The sequence below is a fragment of the Phoca vitulina genome, unplaced genomic scaffold, assembly GCF_004348235.1.
Source record: "Phoca vitulina isolate PV1807 unplaced genomic scaffold, GSC_HSeal_1.0 scaffold28, whole genome shotgun sequence".
Taxonomy (NCBI): Eukaryota; Metazoa; Chordata; class Mammalia; order Carnivora; family Phocidae; genus Phoca; species Phoca vitulina.
The window spans coordinates 26539886-26560065 of record NW_022589731.1 but is presented as its reverse complement, the minus strand read 5'-3'; the positions used below and the strand labels follow the sequence as shown (position 1 = coordinate 26560065).

The following is a 20180-nucleotide window of genomic DNA, read 5'->3' as shown; positions in this document are numbered from 1 at the left end:
CTGCCCCTGCACCACCGTGACCTCCCTGCCCCTGCACCGTGACCTCCTTGCAACAGTATCCACTAGACTCACTGACCACAGCACAGAGGCGAGGCTGCAGAAACAGACGCTTGTGAAATTTCTGAACATAAAAACCCACCCCTGGCTCGGCTGTGGTTGCAGCTCTGGGGATGGGACTGGGTCCCAGCAAATCCTCGCTGGCCCTGGGCTTCACCCTCAGCACACTCCGGAGTCCCCAGCCTCGCTCCCCTGCGAGACTGCTCCTGTGCCCTCCCCAAAGTCTGCCGCGCCCCTGCCCCCAGCTGAGCCGGGCTCTCTGCTCCCCACCACTCAGCACTCCAAATCCAGCTGTGACTCTGCACGACCGCACCCCTCGCTGCGCCTCTGGACACAGGGCTCCATCTGAGTGTGAATGGGATGGAAAGGACCCACCCCTTGAGAGGCGCAGGGGTGACGCTCTGAGGTGGCCCGACGGGGGTCCGCGGGCTGTACTGAGGCCAAGCCACAGGACAGGACTCTGCACACGGTCACCAAGGAGGCCAAGGAACGTCATCTCGGCAGAGAAACCGCGAAGAGAGCGTTCTCCTGCCCTTGATAGTCAGGAGCTTCCTCCCACGGAGGAGTGCGGCATCCTGGCAGCCCCCGAGCCGGCCGTGCTGTGTCAGGGAAGCCGACTTCCTGCCCCTACGTCCCGCCGTGGCCAGGGCTTCCCTGAGCACCAGCGCCCTGCACGCCCTCCCGTGCACCGTCCCGATCGCAGGCTGGGCCGGGGGCGGGCACTGAGCGGGACTCACGCGGACACAGGGCAGAGGTGCTTATCTACAGGGTCCACACGGGCCGGTGCCGGGGCGGCGCTGTCACGAAACGCCATCAAGAAAGGGGCTGGCGTGAGGGAGGAGGGGGGCCCACCTGCAGTAAGGAAAGGGTGCGTCACAGTGAGAGGCGAGCCCAGGCGCCCCCGCGGGCAGGGTCAAGCCCGTGCCTTTGCCCCAGGAGGGCTCCATCACTAGCTCAGACCCTGATGGGCCCTGCGAAGCCCCCTGGGCTTGTGGAGAAGCAGCAGAAGGACCGCCCACCCTGGAGCCTGCACTCCAGCCAAGGGCCTCTTCGGGGCTCCTCGGGGGGATGGCCTGAGCTCAGGCTGACTGGCTGCCTGGCACCTGCGGCCAATGACCAGCATGACCCTGCCGGGATGGCCAGGACTCCAGGTGCAGCCCAGAGCACACCCCCAAGTGCCAGCCACACGTGGGATGCATCCCTGCCATGCGGATGACAGCCCAGGGCTGGGAACATTGTGAGCCCTGACAGTTCTGAGGGCCTGAGCTGTCCCTCCTTTCACAGAAGGGACCGGACCCCACTGGACAGCATGTCTGGTGTGGGGACGAGGCAGGTGCACCACTGACACGTTGCGTTTGCCAGCAGGTCTGTCCCCATCAGGGTCCTCAGAGAAAATACACTCACGCGGGATGATTTCAGAATGGAGGAGGGTTTACTCACATGGGCAGTGGCGGACGGCCCCCAGGGACAGAGCAGGAGCCCGGGGCTGGGGCAGGGGCTGCAGCCGCCCCAAGCCCCAGGAGGAGGGACCCAGGCGGATTCACAGGGAGGCATGGGGGGGATAAAGACCCTGCCCTCCCTCTCCGCCTCCTCTCCAACCTCCTGCTGGGGCCCCCCGCTGGCCAAACCCAGCCAGAAGGAGAGGGGCACTGGGGTGCTGTGGATGCAGTCCACGCTGGACGGCCTCCCGGGGCCCAGAGCACAGTGGAGACGGGTGGTCGGCGGAGCTGGAGGACAGAGGCGGCCGTGAGGACAGGCCCCGGCCAGGCTCCTGGGGGCAGACCGAAGCCGCCGCAGCCAGCGACATGGCCAACGAGGCGGGGCAAGAGTGAACTGTCTCTGTGCGCACGTCTGCAGCGCACACCTTTCCTTAGAAGAGACCTGTGAGCCAGGTGATTAGGAGGAGGGCAAGGGGGGTTAGGAAAGAGTAAGAAGTCAGAGAAATGACAGGAAAGAAGGCAGGCGGGGTGGAGAGGACATGGAGCAATGACGGCCTGAGGCCTGTGCCCACACCTGCCCGAGACCAAGCAGGACGAAGAGCAGAAACTGACCCTTCCCCAGAGAACTCACAGCCAGCAGGCCTGGCCCCAGATGCCCGTGCGAGCAGGGGCGTCCGGCAGCCTTGCCGCAGCCCTGCCGATGAGCACTCACCGTCTCCGCCGCTCCATCACCACCTGCTTCTCCCAGTGCTCCCGGATGGCCACAGCCCTGCTCTCCTGGGGCCTCCTGGGGGGGAGCCCCGCGAGCTGCGACGGTACCAGGGCAGGCAGGACGCTCCTGACGGGGGGCATCTTCCTTCTACAATCACAGCGATGCACACTCACCCTTGGATGGCCCGCGCTAGAACACAACATGCAACATGTACAAGCAGGGCCAACGGGGACAGACGGCACGACAGAGGTGCCCTCCCAGGGCCCCACAGCCCGGGGCTCCTGCTCCAAGGGCTGCAGGCTCGCTCCGAGGCCGAAACACCAGTGGCCTCGCAGGAAGCTCGGGACAGGCCGGGCAGCACACAGCAGGACAAGCTCCTGTCCCTGTTCAGGAGGAGACCCAACCGAGGAAGGGCAGGGAGGGAGGGGTTTCTGCACGGCAGGCATGAAACAGGCCGGGCACCTGCCTCTGCCTCCGCTCCCTCCAAGGCTATCATCCACTACTCAGACTTTACAGAATTTCCAAGCCTTGGAACAGGTGAAATAACAATATGATAAACCTCCGAACACCTTTCATGCGGTAAATGCAAGGTTTCCATCTGCTTCTCAGTATGGGCCGGCCCCTGGCCTCTCAGACTTACTCCTCCAAACAGCCCCTCCACGAAGCTGGACCCCCACAGACACTCTGGACACGCGTCCCTGCCATCCACAGAGCTGAGCTGTGCAGTGCCGGGAACCAGAGTAACCACGAGGCTTCTGTGCACCCCCAGGGGCCAATTCCTGTCCCCCTGGAATGGCTTCACCCCCGTGAACGTATGATCTGTATTCACCAGTAAGTATTCTCTTTGCATCGATGTCCACAGACACGTGCGTGCACACACGCACACACACACACACACAGGGCTTGTTTTTCTCTTGCGTAATCTCCCCCGTGGGGTCCATGCTCTGGGCAACCACAATCCTAACCAGGCTCAGCATGCACTGCACCATAAAAGCCAGCCAGACACAGCCTGATGTCTGAAAAGATAACTGCAAAATAATATTACAACTTTGGAAAGATCAAGGAAATACAGCATGGCTTCTAAATCTCACCTGAGCACATGTCTTGGGCTGGAATGTTCTTTCTCCTTCATGTTTAACGCTGCCCTGAGATTTGGAGGCAATTCCATCGCTAAGAGCTGGTTTTCAAGCACTTCTTCTTGTTCATGCTCAATGATCTCCTGCCTCAGCTTCCAGAAGCGCTTGATTTCTTCCTCACCCGGCCAGTCTTCCGAGGAATCGGTGGACTTTCTCAGTTCACTCAGGTCTAGCTTCTCAACAGGCAGGAAAAAGACTGCCTCTTCTTTTAACAACCGCTTTTGATCCTGGGAATTAATGGCATCTTCATCAGGCACAGTTTCTTCCTCAGATAAATACGAGGGCTGTGGCAGCTCACTTAGGTTCATCATTGTAACTGGTGAAATCACTAGTAGGATAAAATGTTGTTTTAGTAGACTGACTCCAACACCAGCTCTGCAGAGCTCAAACCCCGTGACCAGCTCCCTCTGCAGAGAAGGCCTGGTGGTGTGGGGGGGAACAGGCTCCCTCTGCAGAGAAGGCCTGGGGGGGACAGGCTCCCTCTGCAGAGAAGGCCTGGGGATGGGGGAATAGGCTCCCTCTGCAGAGAAGGCCTGGGGATGGGGGAACAGGATCCCTCTGCAGAGAAGGCCTGGGGGTGGGGGGACAGGCTCCCTCTGCAGAGAAGGCCTGGGGCGGGAGACAGGCTCCCTCTACAGAGAAGGCCTGGTGGGGGGGACAGGCTCCCTCTGCAGAGAAGGCCTGGGGGGAGGGGAGGGCAGGCTCTCTCTGCAGAGAAGGCCTGGGGGCGGGGGGGGGATAGGTTCCCTCTACATAGAAGGCCTGCGGGGGCAGGCTCCCTCTGCCCCAAGGCCCTCACACTCCATATAAATCTATGCAAATAAATAACTTTTGTTTCCCCCCACCCTAGATCTTTTAATATCTTTATTTCTAGTCAATTTTTGGCCCATATGCCTACTGTTTTTCTTTAGCAGTACTTTTGATGACCTTAAACACTTGTATCTCTAGGTAAATTACCCGAAAGAAAATTGGCCAAGAATATTCTTGCCTTTAGGACTAGGCTCAAACGTCCCCTCATCAACGGACCAGCTCTGGACGAGTAACCCCCACCTCCTGCAGCACCCCGTCCCCCAGGACAGAATTAGGTCACGGGTCATGCTGACATAGGCTCCCTCTTGGCTTTGGGTTTCTGCGTGATGGCACTGGATTCTGAACCGTAATTAAGAGATGAAGCTGGTATACTCTTTGGGAACAAGGAGGTTCATGATTCGCGGTGACAGGCTGGCAGGAGACAGAACAGGTGCGTGACTGACCGCGGGTGCCGACACATGCCCTTGGCCTTCACCATTCCAGGGCCTGCTGGCCTCACGTCCTGCCCCCAGCTGCACGCGTGTGCCTGGGCATTTCCTCTGGGTGTGAAGGCAGCCTGCAGGGCTGGGGAACTGTGTGCCCACCCCAGGGGAAGCCTCGACTCAACCCAGCCGTGCTGCTGCCACCGCACGCACGCCCTACCCCTCGCTGTGCTGGGAGTAACTCCGGGGCCTGAGGTCAGCAGTGGCCCTTGACAAATGTCACCTTCTAAATCCCGGTCCTGTAAATCCCTAAATGCGGGCGGCACCTGAGAGGCGAAGTGTGAGCGCGGAGGCCCAGTGGGGCTTCACCTGCTTCACCCGGCACCCAGCAGGACCAAGCGCTGGCGTCCAGGGCATACCTGCCCCATTTCTCCCCTGCGCTGGCTTCCTCCCTTCCCCATCCCCCCTGCTCAGCCTCCACGCTGCCGCCTGGGATCTCATCCCCCATCAATTACTGGCCCTTGACTCCTGACTCGGGAGCTGCTTCTGGGGGACACAAACTAAGACACTTGCAAATACAATCAGTGTTTAAAATTGGGCATTCTGGGGCCATTTATTTGGATTTGGGAGAAAGATGATTTAAGTACAGCAGCACCTTCTAATCATTTTGGATGCTCCTTACGTTTACGGAGATAGACTTAATTATTTATATGCTTTGATTAGATCACGTATATAACTATCACGGCTGTTTCAAATATATGTATTTTATTAATTCTAGAAGTTATATTTTAAGTAGTAAAAATTTAGATATTCTGAAGTAAATTTTTGGAATACTTACTTTTTTGTGAGCATTCAATTACAATTCTCTTTTATCTCCACTTTGTCTAAGTGTGACTAGGTGCTCACTCATGAGCATGTGGGAATGCACGGCTGGATGGTCTGTGCGTTGAAAACATGGGATCAAGTGTTTAATGAGCACCCACCAAAACAGGAGTAAGGGCGTTCTGTTGTGCTTGCTGTTAAGTGGTGGTCTGAAGGACCAGGTAATTCCTGAAACAGGTGCCTGATGGCAGCTTGGTGGTGAGAATGGTTTCATTTGATTTAACCCAGTGAATTTTTACCAAAATCCACCTTAGACAGGCTCTATGATGGGAACTGAGAATGCAAACCCATGAGCACAGAACCAAGTAAGGGCATAGCTCTGACAAGTCGGCAAAGACACATGAACACGGTGTGAGTCCAGCAGAGGACACGCGAGGCCTTGTGACATCATTAAGGAGGAGACAGCCTCCCCGGTCCTGGCTTTGAAAATCACTAACTTCAGTTTTAATGCAGTTTGTTGTAGTAATTGTCCCACAAACCTTGAGAAGTTAAATCTTGGGGGGCAGAGTGCTGGGCAGCATAGATCTGCAGGAAGGCCAGGATAGCGCCCAGTCCCTTCTGCACCACGAGTGGAGCGGGGAACTCCAGAGGGCAATGTCTCAGGTTCAGCGCTTTCAGTGAGGTCACGTTCCCTGCGCGAGAGAGGAAAAGCCCAGAACTACACACACTGTTACGTGGAATCAAACAAAGAGAGAATACTGTTTGCACATTAAAGAAGAAAAAAAAGACCTTTTTGAGAATTTTGGGTAAACGACAGGACAGATGTCTGAGATTTGCTTTGAAAAAAGTCTGCAGGGAAGGCAGACTGCACAGATTAAGTACCAGGCTAGTTACAAAAGTAAATAAATAATATAAAATGAATAGAAGCAGCAGTAACAGCCCTCTGACAAAAATCAGAATACGAAGTTGCTATATTATCTAACACGCCTCTTGGCAATGACAGAAAAACCCCTAAAAGGCATGTAAAGAAAAGGAACCTGTGACCCACACTCAGGAAATAAGCAGTCACTAGCATCTAGCCTCGAGTCGGCTCAGATATCGGAGTAAGCAGACAACAACTTCAAAGCAGTCACAAATATGTTCAAAGGAATGCAGAAAACCATGTTTAAATAATTAAAGAAAAACATGGTAAAATGACTCAACAAGTATAGAATGTCAACAAAAACAGAAATTATAAGAAGGAACCAAATAGCAGTTCTAGAGTTGAAGTTACAAAGCCCGGGACGAAACACGCACCGGAGGGACCCAACAGCAGATACGAGACGGCAGAAGAGACAAGTGATGGTCTGATGGCCAGAGCGAGGAACGACGAGATCAGGAGTCTGCGGAGGCCTATGGGACAGCAGCACGTATGCTGACCCACGGGAACGTAGCGAGAGCCCCAGAGGACGAGGGGGCGAGCAGAGCGCTACGTGAGGACACGTGCTAACACGCCCAGCTTGGCGGCAGACATCAGCGTAACTTCTAGGACGTTCACAACCAAGTAAGATAAGCCAAAGGCAATCACACTTAGAAACATCAAAACCACTGAAAGACATAGAAAAGCAAAGGATCTTGAAAACAGCACAAGAGAAACAAGGGGATGACATACAAGGGGACAACGAGAGTAACTTCCAGTTGAAAACGGTGGAGGCCAGAGGACAGGGAACAACATGTTCAGAGGGCCGAAAAATCCTGTGGATCAAGTGCCCTGATCTACCCAAACTGTCCTGCAGAAATGCAGATGAAATGAAGATACTCCCATCTGATGCAGGAAGAGTGGTTCATCTGAACTGGCCTGCAGCAGTTACTAAAATGAATTCATAACTGAAAACTTTCCCCGCCGCACACACAACCTCGGGACCAGCTGACAACCACTGCACTAAATGAATGAGTTTAATGGCAGAAGACAGAATCTCTGAACTCCAAGACAAGTTAACAGGAAGTAATGTGAACTGGAACAAAGAGAAAAGGGCATGGGAAAAGAATAGCTTCTTTGAGGCACGTGGGACAGAATTAAAATCCCAACATCATGTGATTGGAGGCCCAGGAGGAGAGGAGAACGAGAAAGAAGCCAGACCTACAGAAATAACGTCGACAGCCAGGGATTTTCCAAATCTGGCTAAAGACGTCAATAAACAGATTCCAGAAGCTCAGAAGCCGCAAAAAAGGTAAATACAAAGAAAGCCACACCCAGGCACATCACAGGTGAACTGCTGAAAATTAAACATGAAGAGAGGAATTTTCAGCAGCCAGACAAAAGAGATACATCCATTTTAAAAGAAAAGCAGTAAGACTGACAGCTGACTTTTCAACAGAGGTTAGAAGCCAGAAGACAATAAAGACATTTTTTTTAAAAGATTTTATTTATTTGACAGAGAGAGACACAGCAAGAGAGGGAACACAAGCAGGGGGAGTGGGAGAGGGAGAAGCAGGCTTCCCACTGAGCAGACAGCCCAATACGGGGCTCAATCCCAGAACCCTGGGACCATGACTTGAGCCGAAGGCAGACACCCAATGACTGAGCCACCCAGGTGCCCCAATAAAGATATTTTTATTTTTATTTTTTTTAAGATTTATTTATTTATTTGAGAGAGCGAGAATGAGAGAGAGAGAGAGAGAGTACATGAGAGGGGGGAGGGTCAGAGGGAGAAGCAGGCTCCTCGCCGAACAGGGAGCCCGATGCGGGACTCGATCCAGGGACTCCAGGATCATGACCTGAGCCGAAGGCAGTCGCTTAACCAACTGAGCCACCCAGGCGCCCCAAATATTTTTAAATGAAATCTGGGTTCCTATACTCAGCCAAATATTCTTCAAAAATGATGGAACAGTAAAGATGCTTTTTTAGAAAATCAAACTTGAATAATTCATTACCAAAAAACTAAATGAGGGGCGCCTGGGTGGCTCAGATGGTTAGGCGTCTGCCTTCGGCTCAGGTCATGATCCAGGGTCCTGGGATCGAGTCCTGCATCGGGCTCCCTGCTCAGCGGGGAGCCTGCTTCTCCCTCTGCCTCTCTCCCTCTCTCTCTCTCTCTGACTCTCATGAATAAATTAAAAAAAAAAAAAAAAAAAAAAAACTAAATGACAACACAAAGAGAGATCTTCAGGCCAAGATGGTCATCCCAGATGGAAGCAGGGAACTTTGAAAAACGAAGGGTAAACATGTAAGAAAATATAAATAAATACTGACAGCTTAAGATGTATCTGCTGGATTTATAGCAAGACATAAAAGCAAAATCTATGAAAACACTAGCACAGAGGTAGGGAGGCGGCACTGGGAAGAGCGCTCGCTTCTGCAGACGGTCATCGGTCAAGGACGTGCACGTGGTGTCTAGAGAAGCACTGAGTAACACTACACACGGTTCAATGAGGGGATTCTGCTAGTTTGCAGAAACTGGGCAAGACAGAAACTAGAAGCAGGCAGAAACTAGAGGCGGAACGACAGCTTCAAGAGAGAAAGACACAGAGCGCAGTATCTGTAGGCCTCTCTGCGCTGCACAGGGCAGCTGTAACAGACAGAAGCCCATACGGCCGTAGTGACCTGCAGCGCCAGAGGACGGCCCGTAGGGCTACCACAGCAGCTAACAAGTGAGGGCGTGGATCCAGGAAGAAGAGGACTGCAGAGGAGAGCCTTCTGTCTCCGTGTACATGTTTTGTGTGCAAATCCGTGGCACAGTCCTGAACTTCCCAAGCACTGGACAGGCTGGGAACAGCATGGCCATAGCTACTGCCCACTGCCAGAGTTCGGAGTCTATCGCAGTCCTTTCAACTTAACTACCTATTTTTAAAAAACCAATACTCTAAGAAGGACTATAACAGAATCCAGAATCTCTACAATGTATCTATCACAATGTCCTAGATATAATCCAAAAAATTATTAAAGGAAAAATATGTTTATATCAAATGAAAAAATAACTCTCAGCAGAAAAATAGGAACTATTAAAATATGAAAATTCTAAGACTGAAAACACAGTATCTGAAAAAAAATTACTAGGCAATGTTCACAGCCAATCGGAGATGATAGGAAAGACTCATAAACTTGAAAATGTTTATCTATCTTCTCTGAAGAGCAGAAAAATGACCTTTAAGGTGTACAGAAGGTCAGTGATCTGTGGGACAATAACAAAAGTTCCAACAAATAGGTAAAAAAAAGAGAACAGGAGCAGAAAAATATTTGAAGTCTTAATGACCAAAATATGTCCCAAATTTGGCAAGAGATGTGAATTTAAAAATTGAATAAATTCAACAAACTCCAAGGAGGATAAATACAAAGAAAACCACAGCTAGGTACCTCATAGTCAAACTGTTGAAACGCAAAGATACAGAGAAATCTTGAAAGTAACCAGAGCCCAACAACATAGTTCATAAAGAAGAACAAAGAATGAATGACCTCTGAGGCCTGGGGTCAGTGGAACTTCCTTAAAGTCCTAGATGAAAAAAATCCAACCCGTATTTCTAGATCAGCAATATCCATTAAGAATTAAGACAAAATAGGGGTGCCCAGGTGGCTCAGTCGATCGGGCAGCCGACTCCTGGTTTCAGCTCAGGTCATGACCTTGGGCTCCCTGCTCAGTAGAGAGTCGGCTTGTCTCCCTCTCCTCTGCCCCTCCCCCTGTTTGTGCATATGCACATGCACGCTTTCTCTCTGTCCCGTATTAAGGAAATAAATCTTTAAAAAAAATAAAAACAAAAATTAAAAAGGCAGAGATTGTCTGACTAGATAAAAAGTGAACCCAAATATATTCTACAATACTAGCAATGTATTGTAAATACAGACAGGTTGGAAGTATAAGAATGAAAAACATATACCATGCACAGAGTAAGCAGAAGGTTGGAGTGGCCACACTAATACATATTGAATGGCCAGTAAGCATACGACAGAGTTCCACGTCACTGGCCATCAGAGAAACACGTATGAAAACCACAGTGCAGTACTACTACACACACCAGAGTAACAAAAATAACAATATAAAAATCCCAAATTTCTATTCAACCAATAACATAAGATCAAAATACATAAAGCAAAAGCTGACAGATCTAAAATGAAAGGCAGACAAATGCACATAGTTCAAGATTTTAACACAGTCCTTCAGGCACTGACAAAATAAACAGACAAAAAAGGATGTAGATAATTTGAATGCTGTGATTAAGCAACTTGACCTAACTCAATACATAGAACATCACATCAAGTAACAACTTGAGAATACACAAGCTTCTCTAGTGCACCAGGTGATGTTTACCAGACAGAACGTACCCTGGGCCAGAGAGCACACCTGAACAAGTTTCAAATAACCAAAATTACACAGTACATGTAGCATTAAATTAGAATTCAACAGAAGGAAGAGACTAGAAAATCTCCCATTGTGTGTTAAGTGAAGCAAAACACAAAGAGCCCATGGGTCACAGTACATTCGAGAATATTTTGAGCTGAGCGATAATAAAGATGCTGCATGTTGAGGTTTGTGGGCACAGCCAGGGCAGCACTGCGGGGAAATCATAGTTGTGACTGCATAGATTAGGGAAGAAAGGTTTAAAATCAGTGATCTAAGGGGGCGCCTGGGTGGCTCAGTCAGGTAAGCATCTGCGTTCGGCTCAGGTCATGGTCCCAGGGTCCTGGGATCGAGCCCCGCATCGGGCTCCCTGCTCGGCAAGAAGTCTGCTTCTCCCTCTCCCGCTCCCCCTGCTTGTGTTCCCTCTCTCTCTCTGTCTCTCTCTGTCAAATAAATAAAGTCTTTTTTAAAAAAAATCAGTGATCTAAGCCTCCAACTCAATTGGTTAGAAAAAGAACAGCAAATCAAACCTAAAAAAACAAAGATAGTAAAGAGCAGAAGTCTGTGAGACAAACAGATGCAGAACAGAGAACATCGTCTTCTGTTTCCTCCTCCTCGTTATTTACAGCAGGGAAGATGAATACAAATGAAGGCACTACGCTCAGACGCATCCCCACGGATAAACCCCAGCAGCACGGTGCTGAGCCAAAACTGCGTATCACCAGGAATTCATATTGGTTATGATTCAACTTGTGGAAAGTTCAGAAGGAGGGCCCTTTAAACGTGCACTGTCAGGCAGCCGTCAGCGGCAAGCTCTCCAGGAAAGCAAGCAGAGGGTGGGTCCGGACCCGCGGGCTCCCAGGGAGGGAGGCACGAAGGAGGGATCACGACTCCACAGAGCAGCACTGATGCTGATTTTCCTTAAGCTGTGCCCGGGCTCCAAAGCCCTTCATTTTTATTATTTCTTACCCTATGTTTATGTGCCATACTTTCTAGAATATCCATTACAACATTAACAGCTCTCGAGAGCTGTGCTATCTGAGAGCCCGGGAAGGAGGAAGCAAAGGGGATGATTTAAGTACAAGCCAGCTTGCCCCCTATGACTTGCCTTATGTTCCCATTACAGGTTCCATGAACTTAAAAAGGCAGCATTTTGAAACCAGCTTTTATTTTATTGTTTGAACACTTACCCAGCTCCACAGGCAACATTTTGATAGGATTTCTTTCTAAAAGCAAAGTTTTCAAATGCCTTTAAAACAAAACAAAAAATACATAATTTAAAAAGCAAAAAATGAAATGACCATCTCCAAAATACACCATCAAATTTCTTCCCCTGCTGCCTCTTTAAGGAGACACCATCCATGCAGGCAAACACGCTTGCTGCCACATGTGCGGCCCACGGATGTCTGCAAACGTGGCCCCGGGCTCAGCAGTGGGCCAGGCCTGCCTTCTCAGCACAATGACATTCAAGGCTAGGGGATTCTCTGTTGGGGGGGCTGTCCTGCACCTGTGGGGTGTCCAGCAGCATCCTGGTCTCTCCCCACCAGTCCAACAGGACCCCCTCCCCACGCCATGACAACACGAAATCTCCCAGCATTGCCAAATCTCCAGTGGGGGCAACACCGCCCTGCAGGGGGACTGGTGCTGCGACTGCTGATCTCCAGTGCTTCCTGAGGTGTGCGGTGAGGGATCCAGCACTCTGACATGCCCTGTGAGCAAGCTTCCTTGGTCAAAATGCTCGGGAGCGTTCTGCTGCGCTGCACACCCACCCTGCTGGGGGTGAGTAATTCGTAGCGAAGGATTCTGGGAAGTCTCAGACCATGGCAAGGAGGAATAAGGGGTGTTTCTCCACGTCTTTGACTCCAGATCCCTTCCCTACTAACACCTAGTAACATCTCCTACAAAATCTCGCACAAAATGTACCGTGGAGAGATAGGATACAAGGTGCCCACTAAAAAGTAACTAACTGAATGATATGGAAAAATGAATATATTGTGTTAAACTCTATCTTGCCCCTTTTACCCTATTCTGCTTCTTTTGTTTTTCACATTTAATTCTTAAGACTGTATCATACACAAAGGATCAATTTCTTTTTCTCCTTTACTTTTTAGGGACCACCAGCTGAAATCTGGTATAAAAAAAACACAAATACCATGTTTCTAGCCCAGGGGATGGGCGTCCAGGCAGAGGGCAAGGCCCCTCCCACCCCGGCCACTCTGTATCTGCATCACCCTAGGCCTCCCAGGACTTTGGGAAAATTGTTGAATCCACCGTACTGTTTCATCTCCAGGGACGGGTCTGCCAGCCGGCACACCCCACCACAGCAGAGAGTGGGTCGGCTGGCCAGGCATGCAGGGAGGCTGACCGTGTGGGGCTGGCTGCCTGCCACGGTGGGGAAGACCTCACAAGCCCCTGGGGAAAAGCCCCCAGCTGCCTTCTCCTCTATCGCTGACCTCAGCAGCCCCAGGAAACCAGCAGGGGGACCGAGTGGCTGGAGTGGGGTCCAAGCTGTGCCCCCTGGCTTCAACCCTCCTTTCCCAAAGGAAAAGAGAGGAGCAGCTGAGCACACCTACAAATCCCATAAATGAATCAACACTGTGGGTGGAGGGAGGCCATCTCAAGCCTCATTTCACCTTCAAAGGTGAAAAAACTAAAATCCAACATCACAACGGACCAAGGTCCCCAGGATTTGAAAGGAAAAAGACAATTTCACAGACATACAATTGAGAGTTCTATTATTCCAGTTAAATTAAGTTTAATTTTTAGATTGGCAACCCCAAAGGAAAATCAGATTACTTGAGGATTAGCAGTTTTCTTTTCATTTACTCCCTTGGATTTTCCTTTTTATTTGAAATTTTAAAGGAACAGACTTTATAGATTAAACTTTTCTTGATGTACACAAAAATGAATTATTTCAATGTTCTCACTTCAACTACTGCTTTTTGGTTCAGCCCCTTTTAGTTGTGTAATACAAAAAACAGGCCGGGGATGGGCGAGCGCTTGCTCTGCGTCAGGTGGACAGATGCCGCAGACCGGGCGGCAGGTGGGCAGGTGCCCTGGACTTGCCCAACAGCAGGTCCTGTCTGTCAGGCCGTCCCCGCCCACCGGCCTGCTGGCCTGGGGGTCTGCTGTGGTGGGCGGAGACCACGGCAACCAACCATCCACCAGAAAGCTTACCAGGGCAACGATCTGTTCGAATATTCTCGTGCACACTTTGAATAATAAACTGATAAATGTTGACCCTGTAAATCCTATCAGTAATCCACGGGTTATGTCAGCGACTTCCTGCTGAACATACACATTCACGAGCTGAGTCGCAGCTGCTGGCTTAAGGAGGCATAAATACTGACGTACACACGTTCTCGCTCTCTCTGCTCACGAGCTCACCCGGCCAAGACAATGGGGGGAGAACATTAACACTGGCATTGCTTTAATTAGGCTTTTTGGAAAGTTTAAGGCTTTTAAGAAGCCCATAATTACTTAACATTTCTGATTAATGTGTTTCACCTCTTCAGCAAGCTGATCTAATTTTAATGATATAATGGGCTATAAATCACACGTAAAATTATATCTTAAACAATACTAAGCAGCTGGCTTTGACTGGCAAAATCAAAACTGGAGGACTGTAGACTTATTTTATAGGAAAGAGCAGTGCTTGGGGAATGGGCTTTTGTTTATTTACCCTTTGAGTAGCAATCCATCTCCTGGGCTGTGTGAGCACCACAACTCTTGGACAGAAAGCACTAAATCATCCTCAACACAGAAGATGAGGACTTTGGGAAGAACAAAGCCTTCCCAGCCCACCTGAACCACAAGCTCAGAAGACTCACGAGGCCGTCAAGCTGGAAGGGACACGGTGGGCGCAGGCCCAGGGAAGGCTCGGCCACCCGCCACACAGCCCTGGTTGGGGCCAAGGACACAGTTCTGTGCGTCCAGTGGTACGACTCACGGCAGGCGATGTGCTCTGCAGACCCCAACAATCCCAAGAGCTCCAGGAAGGCGGCTCCTGGCTCTGATTCCCCCTGCCAGAGACCCCAGCTTAGCATCAGAAATTAGCTGCTTCCTTGCAGAGCCTGAAAAGGCACAAATGATTCACAGAGATTTTCTCTCACTGTGACATGTGACAAAATACTCACTTCCTAAAAATTACTCTGAACAACAGGGAGCTACAGGTCAGGCCAGTGAAGGGCCTTATACGGACCCCCAGTCTGACGCTTCCCGGCAGCTGCACGGCTCTCTGCGGACACGGCTGCTCATGGAGGAACAGGGGGCTGCCCTTGGATACCTGTCTTCCTCCCACGCCCTACATCCAACCCAAAACCCACAGGCTCTCAAGTGCCCTGCAGCTCTGCGTTGTCAGCCCTGCCCAGGCTGCTGCCTCCTAACCGGCGGCCCGCTACCCTCTCCGTACAGAGTGAACTCAAAGCCATGTCGAATTCCACCCCTCTCCATTCAAACCCTCCGTGACTCCCAAGCTCTTTCAAAATGAAGCCCAACACTGCAAGCCCTCCTGGGTCCCAGCACAGGGGCCTCCTCGCCGTCCCCCACATCTGCCCTGCGCACACCCCCATGGCCTATGCGTGTGCTCTCCTCTGCCCAGGAGGCACTCACCTCCCGGCACCTCCCAGGGAGGCCGGCTGATCCTGGGCTGCCGGCCAGGGCCACGTGAGGAGGAGGGAGGCACGGCATTTGTCCCAGACGTGGGGGTGCCAGGAAAACCCGGGATCAGAGCGGCGGGAATGTGGCCGATAACAGGCATTCCTTACTTAGGGGTTTCCAGCTTTCCAAAATGGAAAGCATTTCTTGTTATTTATCAGAAACTAATAGGTACCTGCAGGCCCTCAGGAGCAGAGAGGCTGGTTGTAGATCATCAGGCACATGCCCGACCCTTCCGGCAGCTTCGCATGATGAGAGTCAGAGCTGGAACCGGATGTTGCAAAGACCTCACTGTTGGCCCCGCAAAGGCACTGTGACTACCGGCATTCTTTGTGCTATTAAATATCCTACATTATAACTATAGTTACGTGCGTTTGGTACATCAACCACCGCATCTATTAGCTGGCTTTAAAAATAGCATTAAATGCTTCTACACTGAAATCAAAATTCAATCAGGAGTTGGAGCTAAGCAGCAAAAGAACAGGCACTCAGACATTTTAACACATGATGGTTTCTTAAAATCTGGAAATACAAACATACCACTTACTTGTGAGACCCAATCCCAGAAGGAAGCGCTCTGATTCTGTTATAGCGGAGGTCCAACCAAGTGAGGTTTGGCAGTAACTGGAAGAAATCTTTAGGAATCTCACAGAGGGCATTTCTTTGAAGATGCAATTGCTTCCAGGGAAAAGAAACAAGAATGTCTTGTCAGCTACACTTTAAAACATGATATATCCCAGAGCATTTCCAGAAGAACCACAGGCTTTTGTACTCATACATATCAAGTGAAAAGAAAGCCCATAATATCTTCCTCTTAGCTTAAACAGCAGACAGGAGTCACAGAGGAAGGTACCAGGGTCCCTTGCCCAGCTTTTGGGGCTGGAGCGTGACTCCCAGGCTGGCCCCGTGGCTCCCTCATGGCTGACGGCCCAGCCTCCCCCGCTGCCCACAGCACTTTCTCTGCAAATACCCTTTAACACCAGACCGACTCCCCCAGCGTTTCAGTTCCTCTCTTCCTTCCTGGGCCCCACACTCAGTGCCTCTTGGGCTCCGCTGGGCCTGCCCCTTCCCTGGCGCCCATCACAGGCAGCCCGCGGCAACTCTGGTCAGTGGACAAACGGCAAGAGCCGGGTCTGGTCCCAGGGACTTGTCCCAAGCCAAGAGTTCAAAGGAAACGAAAGGACAGGTGCACGTGGCTGCTGACCCCGGTTACCATCAGCAGCCCCACAGAAGCCATCCGCTGTCGTGAGGTGTACGAGGGAGGGAAGGTCCACGGCAGCCCGCGCGGCACTGACTCCAGCCGTGTAAAAGGTACGCGCGTGAGTCCACAGTCACAGCAGGGCACGATTATGGGGAAATTCTTTTTTAAGTAGGCTCCATGCCGAGTGTGGAGCCCAACGCGGGGCCTGAATCCACAACCATGAAATCGACACCTGAGCAGAAATCAAGAGTCAGACGCTCAACTGCCTGAGCCCCCAGGCGTCCCCGGTGCTGGATCTGCGGCGATATCGTTTCTGCACGAATCTGCGTGCCGCGTAAGCATACCCAACAGCTCTACTACCAGACGACAGAGCACAGATGTTAGGAACACTGGCCCAGAAGCCAGACTTCCTGGGTTCAAGTCTAGATTTGGAAACCTTATGAGCTGTGACTCTGAGCAGGCTCCCAAACCTCCCTGGGCTTCAGTGTCCCCCCTGTAAACGGGGTCACGGGACCCACCTGCCGCCGTGACTGAGCAGCACTGAGTGCAGCCCGGTGCAGCCAGCCGCCCCATCGGCCACAGCGTCACGACTCCCAGCTCTGCCTCCCATACCGTCCGCCGAGTCCCTTCTCGGGGTAGGGCGGGAGCTTTACCAGCGCATGGAAAGTGAAATCTCCAGCCAGCCGAGGCGCGGCCAGTCACCCTGCTGGCCACGGGCATTCTCTGGGACGAGGTCGGGCGATTATGCACACACAGCGTGTGCGCACCCCGACGTGGAACGGCTCTCGGCCTTCGCTGCAGCGTGGGCTCCAAGCTTCTCAGGCCTCCTCTCTCTCGGGGCAAGCTGGCTCCAGTGCTCAGCTCTGAAACCACAGATCCTAGATGCCAGAAAAGGCAGGAAGACCGTGCTGCTCTTTGCAAAGGTCTGTTCCCGTCAACGGCAAGGGGGCTGCGCCGCAGAAGCCCACCCTTCCTCTTGGGTCCGGTGCGGCCGCGCGAAGACGGCCTTCCTGTGCTCCATGAGTGCACCAGTCTCTGGACGTGCGACTGGTGACTCCAGAGATTGCTGCCTCATCTGCACACTACCTGTGACCCACAGCGCCGAGGGGCCACCTCACTCCATGTGTGGTTGCCATGGTAATAACATTTATAATCACATCTCTGTTTTCGGAGAGGCATGAACAGTTATGATGCTTCTTTATTAAGCCTGAACAACAGTTTTAGGATTTCCTCCTTCTTCCTTCACGTGTGGAGGTCCCATAAATTTCATGATGTGTTGGGAGTCCTTGTTCATGGTTGGGAGCGTTTGCCTTCAGACTGGGCGGCCCTGATGACCTAGGAATTCACTCCAAGAGGTCGGCGTTCAGGGAAGAGAGAGCAGGGGCAGTGCCAGCCGTGACCACCAGCGCACGGCATGGGACACACGACAGCAGGGCACCTGACATCCCAGTACGCAGCTCTGTGCAAGCGCTCCAAGATGTCAGCCAACAGCCCCACGCAATGTGTCCGTGTGTCCTGCGGATACCGCGCTTTACACGCGTTACAGTTCCATTCTTGTAATAACCCACAAGAACAGTCTCATTCTCATGTTGCAGATGAAGACAAACGAGGCTTAAGGAAATTACGTGAGTCCAAGGCAGCAGGCGCCCAGGCCCTGCACTCTTGCCCCGCTCACGTCAACACTGTGCTCTGACGGAACCTTATTCTAGAAACCCCAGGGAAAGAGAGTACCCGCTAGGTTAGCAGCTGGTGGGGGCTGGGCGAGGCACCGGGCACAGGGGAAAGTCAGCATGTGACGTCAGCAAGGCAGGGCTGAGAAACAGCATTTACCTGTTTTAATACTGCATGGGAACTTTTAGGGGGAATGTCTTAAATAGGAGATCAAGGGTGCTTCCGGCAGCGGTTTCTACCATGGGCTTTTTGGTGCTTAAGACTTTCCCAAGAAGAGAGGATAGATATCACAGTCTGACCCCACGAGGTATTTCCACTGGCTGGTCCCCATACCAGGATTTCTCATTTTGTGGTGAGCAGCACATGAGACCCCGAGTTAACCCTCTTCTCTCTCATCCTAGAACCTCTCTCCTAAAGAGAGGACTCCAAATACAGCCACTTATGTCCACTCGGCAGAGGCACAAATGCCCTGAGAAATACCCCACTTACTTTAAGGTTGGGAATTTTAAAGATCTCTCCTAAATGGTGAAGACCACTTTGACTCAAGTCTAAAATCGACGAGGAAGACAAGATGACCCCCTTAACACCCTTGTGAACCTCTTTGGAGGGGGAAGCAGGCGTGCTCCTAACTTGACCAGCGTCGCTCTCTGGATCAGCCATCCCCGGGGGAACCTCGCAGGACCTGCTTCCTTCCATCTGTCAGCCAGGAGGAAACAGTGCTCCGGGGACCTCTGCTCATCCTCCTTGGTCTGCAGTCACCTGGAGACAGGGAGGGGAGACACAGCAACATCCAGGTGACCTGACACGTCCTCCCAGGGGCACAGGGTAGCTCGGTAGCAGATATGCAACCATTTCACTTGCTTACAAAACCATCATTTTTAATAAACAGTATCATAAATCTGACATTTACGTTTAAAGGAAGGAAGGAAGGAAGCTGGAAATCAAGAAGGTTCTGACTGAGTGTTATACTCCTCACTTTGTACCATGGAGTTCCAAGAGTTAACTTTTAACTCCTGGAAAACACAATGATGCAAAGTAAGAATGACTATTTTAGGGATAAAAACAAACCAGAACGTTTCAAAGTCTGTAAACCAATATATTCCTTCCATAAAATGTGAGTGTGGAGGGGCTCCCAAGTTTGCAGTGTTTCTGTGTGGTTCTGAGCTCCTCGCACTAGGAGTTGAGCTCCCTGTGTCCCGGGTCCCTCCAGTTTTGCCATTTGGCTCGGTGAGCAGCACTGTCAGAACAGAATCTTGAACTTCAGGTGCTCAACAATACTTCGACAGTAGTGCAAGAGCTGCTGCTGCCCCAAAGCTCTTCCAGCCAGGCATACACGTGTAATTTCTAAACAATGGATCCAGCAACAATAATCCGCACTGGAACTCGTCCTCGCATTAACCCAACCCCCCGGGGCTGAACCAGGACTGGTATAGGTGTGGACACAGGCCCTTCCCGTTTGGGGGATGAGGAATGCGAGCACTGGGCTAGTTCAGGAACCGCCTAAAAGCCGAGCAACTAATGAGGGAGGGCCAACCCACAGGTGCGACCCCAGGACACCCATGGGCCTTTCCCGGTGGGTCCTTACCTGTGAATCACGACTGTGAAGGGAGGGAGGGGTGCAGTCAACCTCCTACACACCTCCCAACAGGGGGGGAAAAATCTCAAAACCGAGCGTGAACAACAGGATCTAAGATAGGGCGGAGCTGGCTCCTTGAGGGGTGGAGGCTGCGACGCTGTCCCCACCCCCCTGCCTCACTTTCCCCATCCGCGCCATGCGGGGTTGGTCGGACCCCTTGGTCCTCAAGTTGCAGGACTGAGATGCACAGCCTTTGCCAGAGCAGCCGGACAAGGCAGTGGGGGCCGGCGGGGGCACCACCTTCCTTCTGCTGCCTGCCCAGGCTCGGGGCCCCGCCCCGCACCCCCGCCTCCCCTGCGGCGCCCCCCC

At 51.7% G+C, this 20180-nt stretch overlaps 1 protein-coding gene across 5 annotated transcripts in view; it reads right to left on the bottom strand.

The window, feature by feature from the left end:
* The window catches only part of LRRC27 (leucine rich repeat containing 27), a 34108-nt gene that overhangs the window by 13563 nt on the left and 365 nt on the right, over nt 1-20180 (bottom strand). For 2 of the 5 annotated variants that reach the window (XM_032423260.1, XM_032423263.1), the window contains exons 2-8: nt 17083-18994; nt 16568-16796; nt 15911-16041; nt 11898-11956; nt 5938-6090; nt 3300-3672; nt 2209-2397 (exon numbers count right to left, since the gene is read on the bottom strand). In XM_032423260.1, coding sequence (XP_032279151.1) covers nt 2209-2397; nt 3300-3672; nt 5938-6090; nt 11898-11956; nt 15911-16041; nt 16568-16796; nt 17083-17174 — 1226 coding nt within the window. In that variant the 5' untranslated portion in view covers nt 17175-18994. Of the gene's footprint in view, nt 1-2208; nt 2398-3299; nt 3673-5937; nt 6091-11897; nt 11957-15903; nt 16042-16567; nt 16797-17082; nt 18995-20180 lie in introns of all 5 variants that reach the window. The other 3 variants (XM_032423262.1, XM_032423265.1, XM_032423264.1) reach the window with 3 other exon arrangements.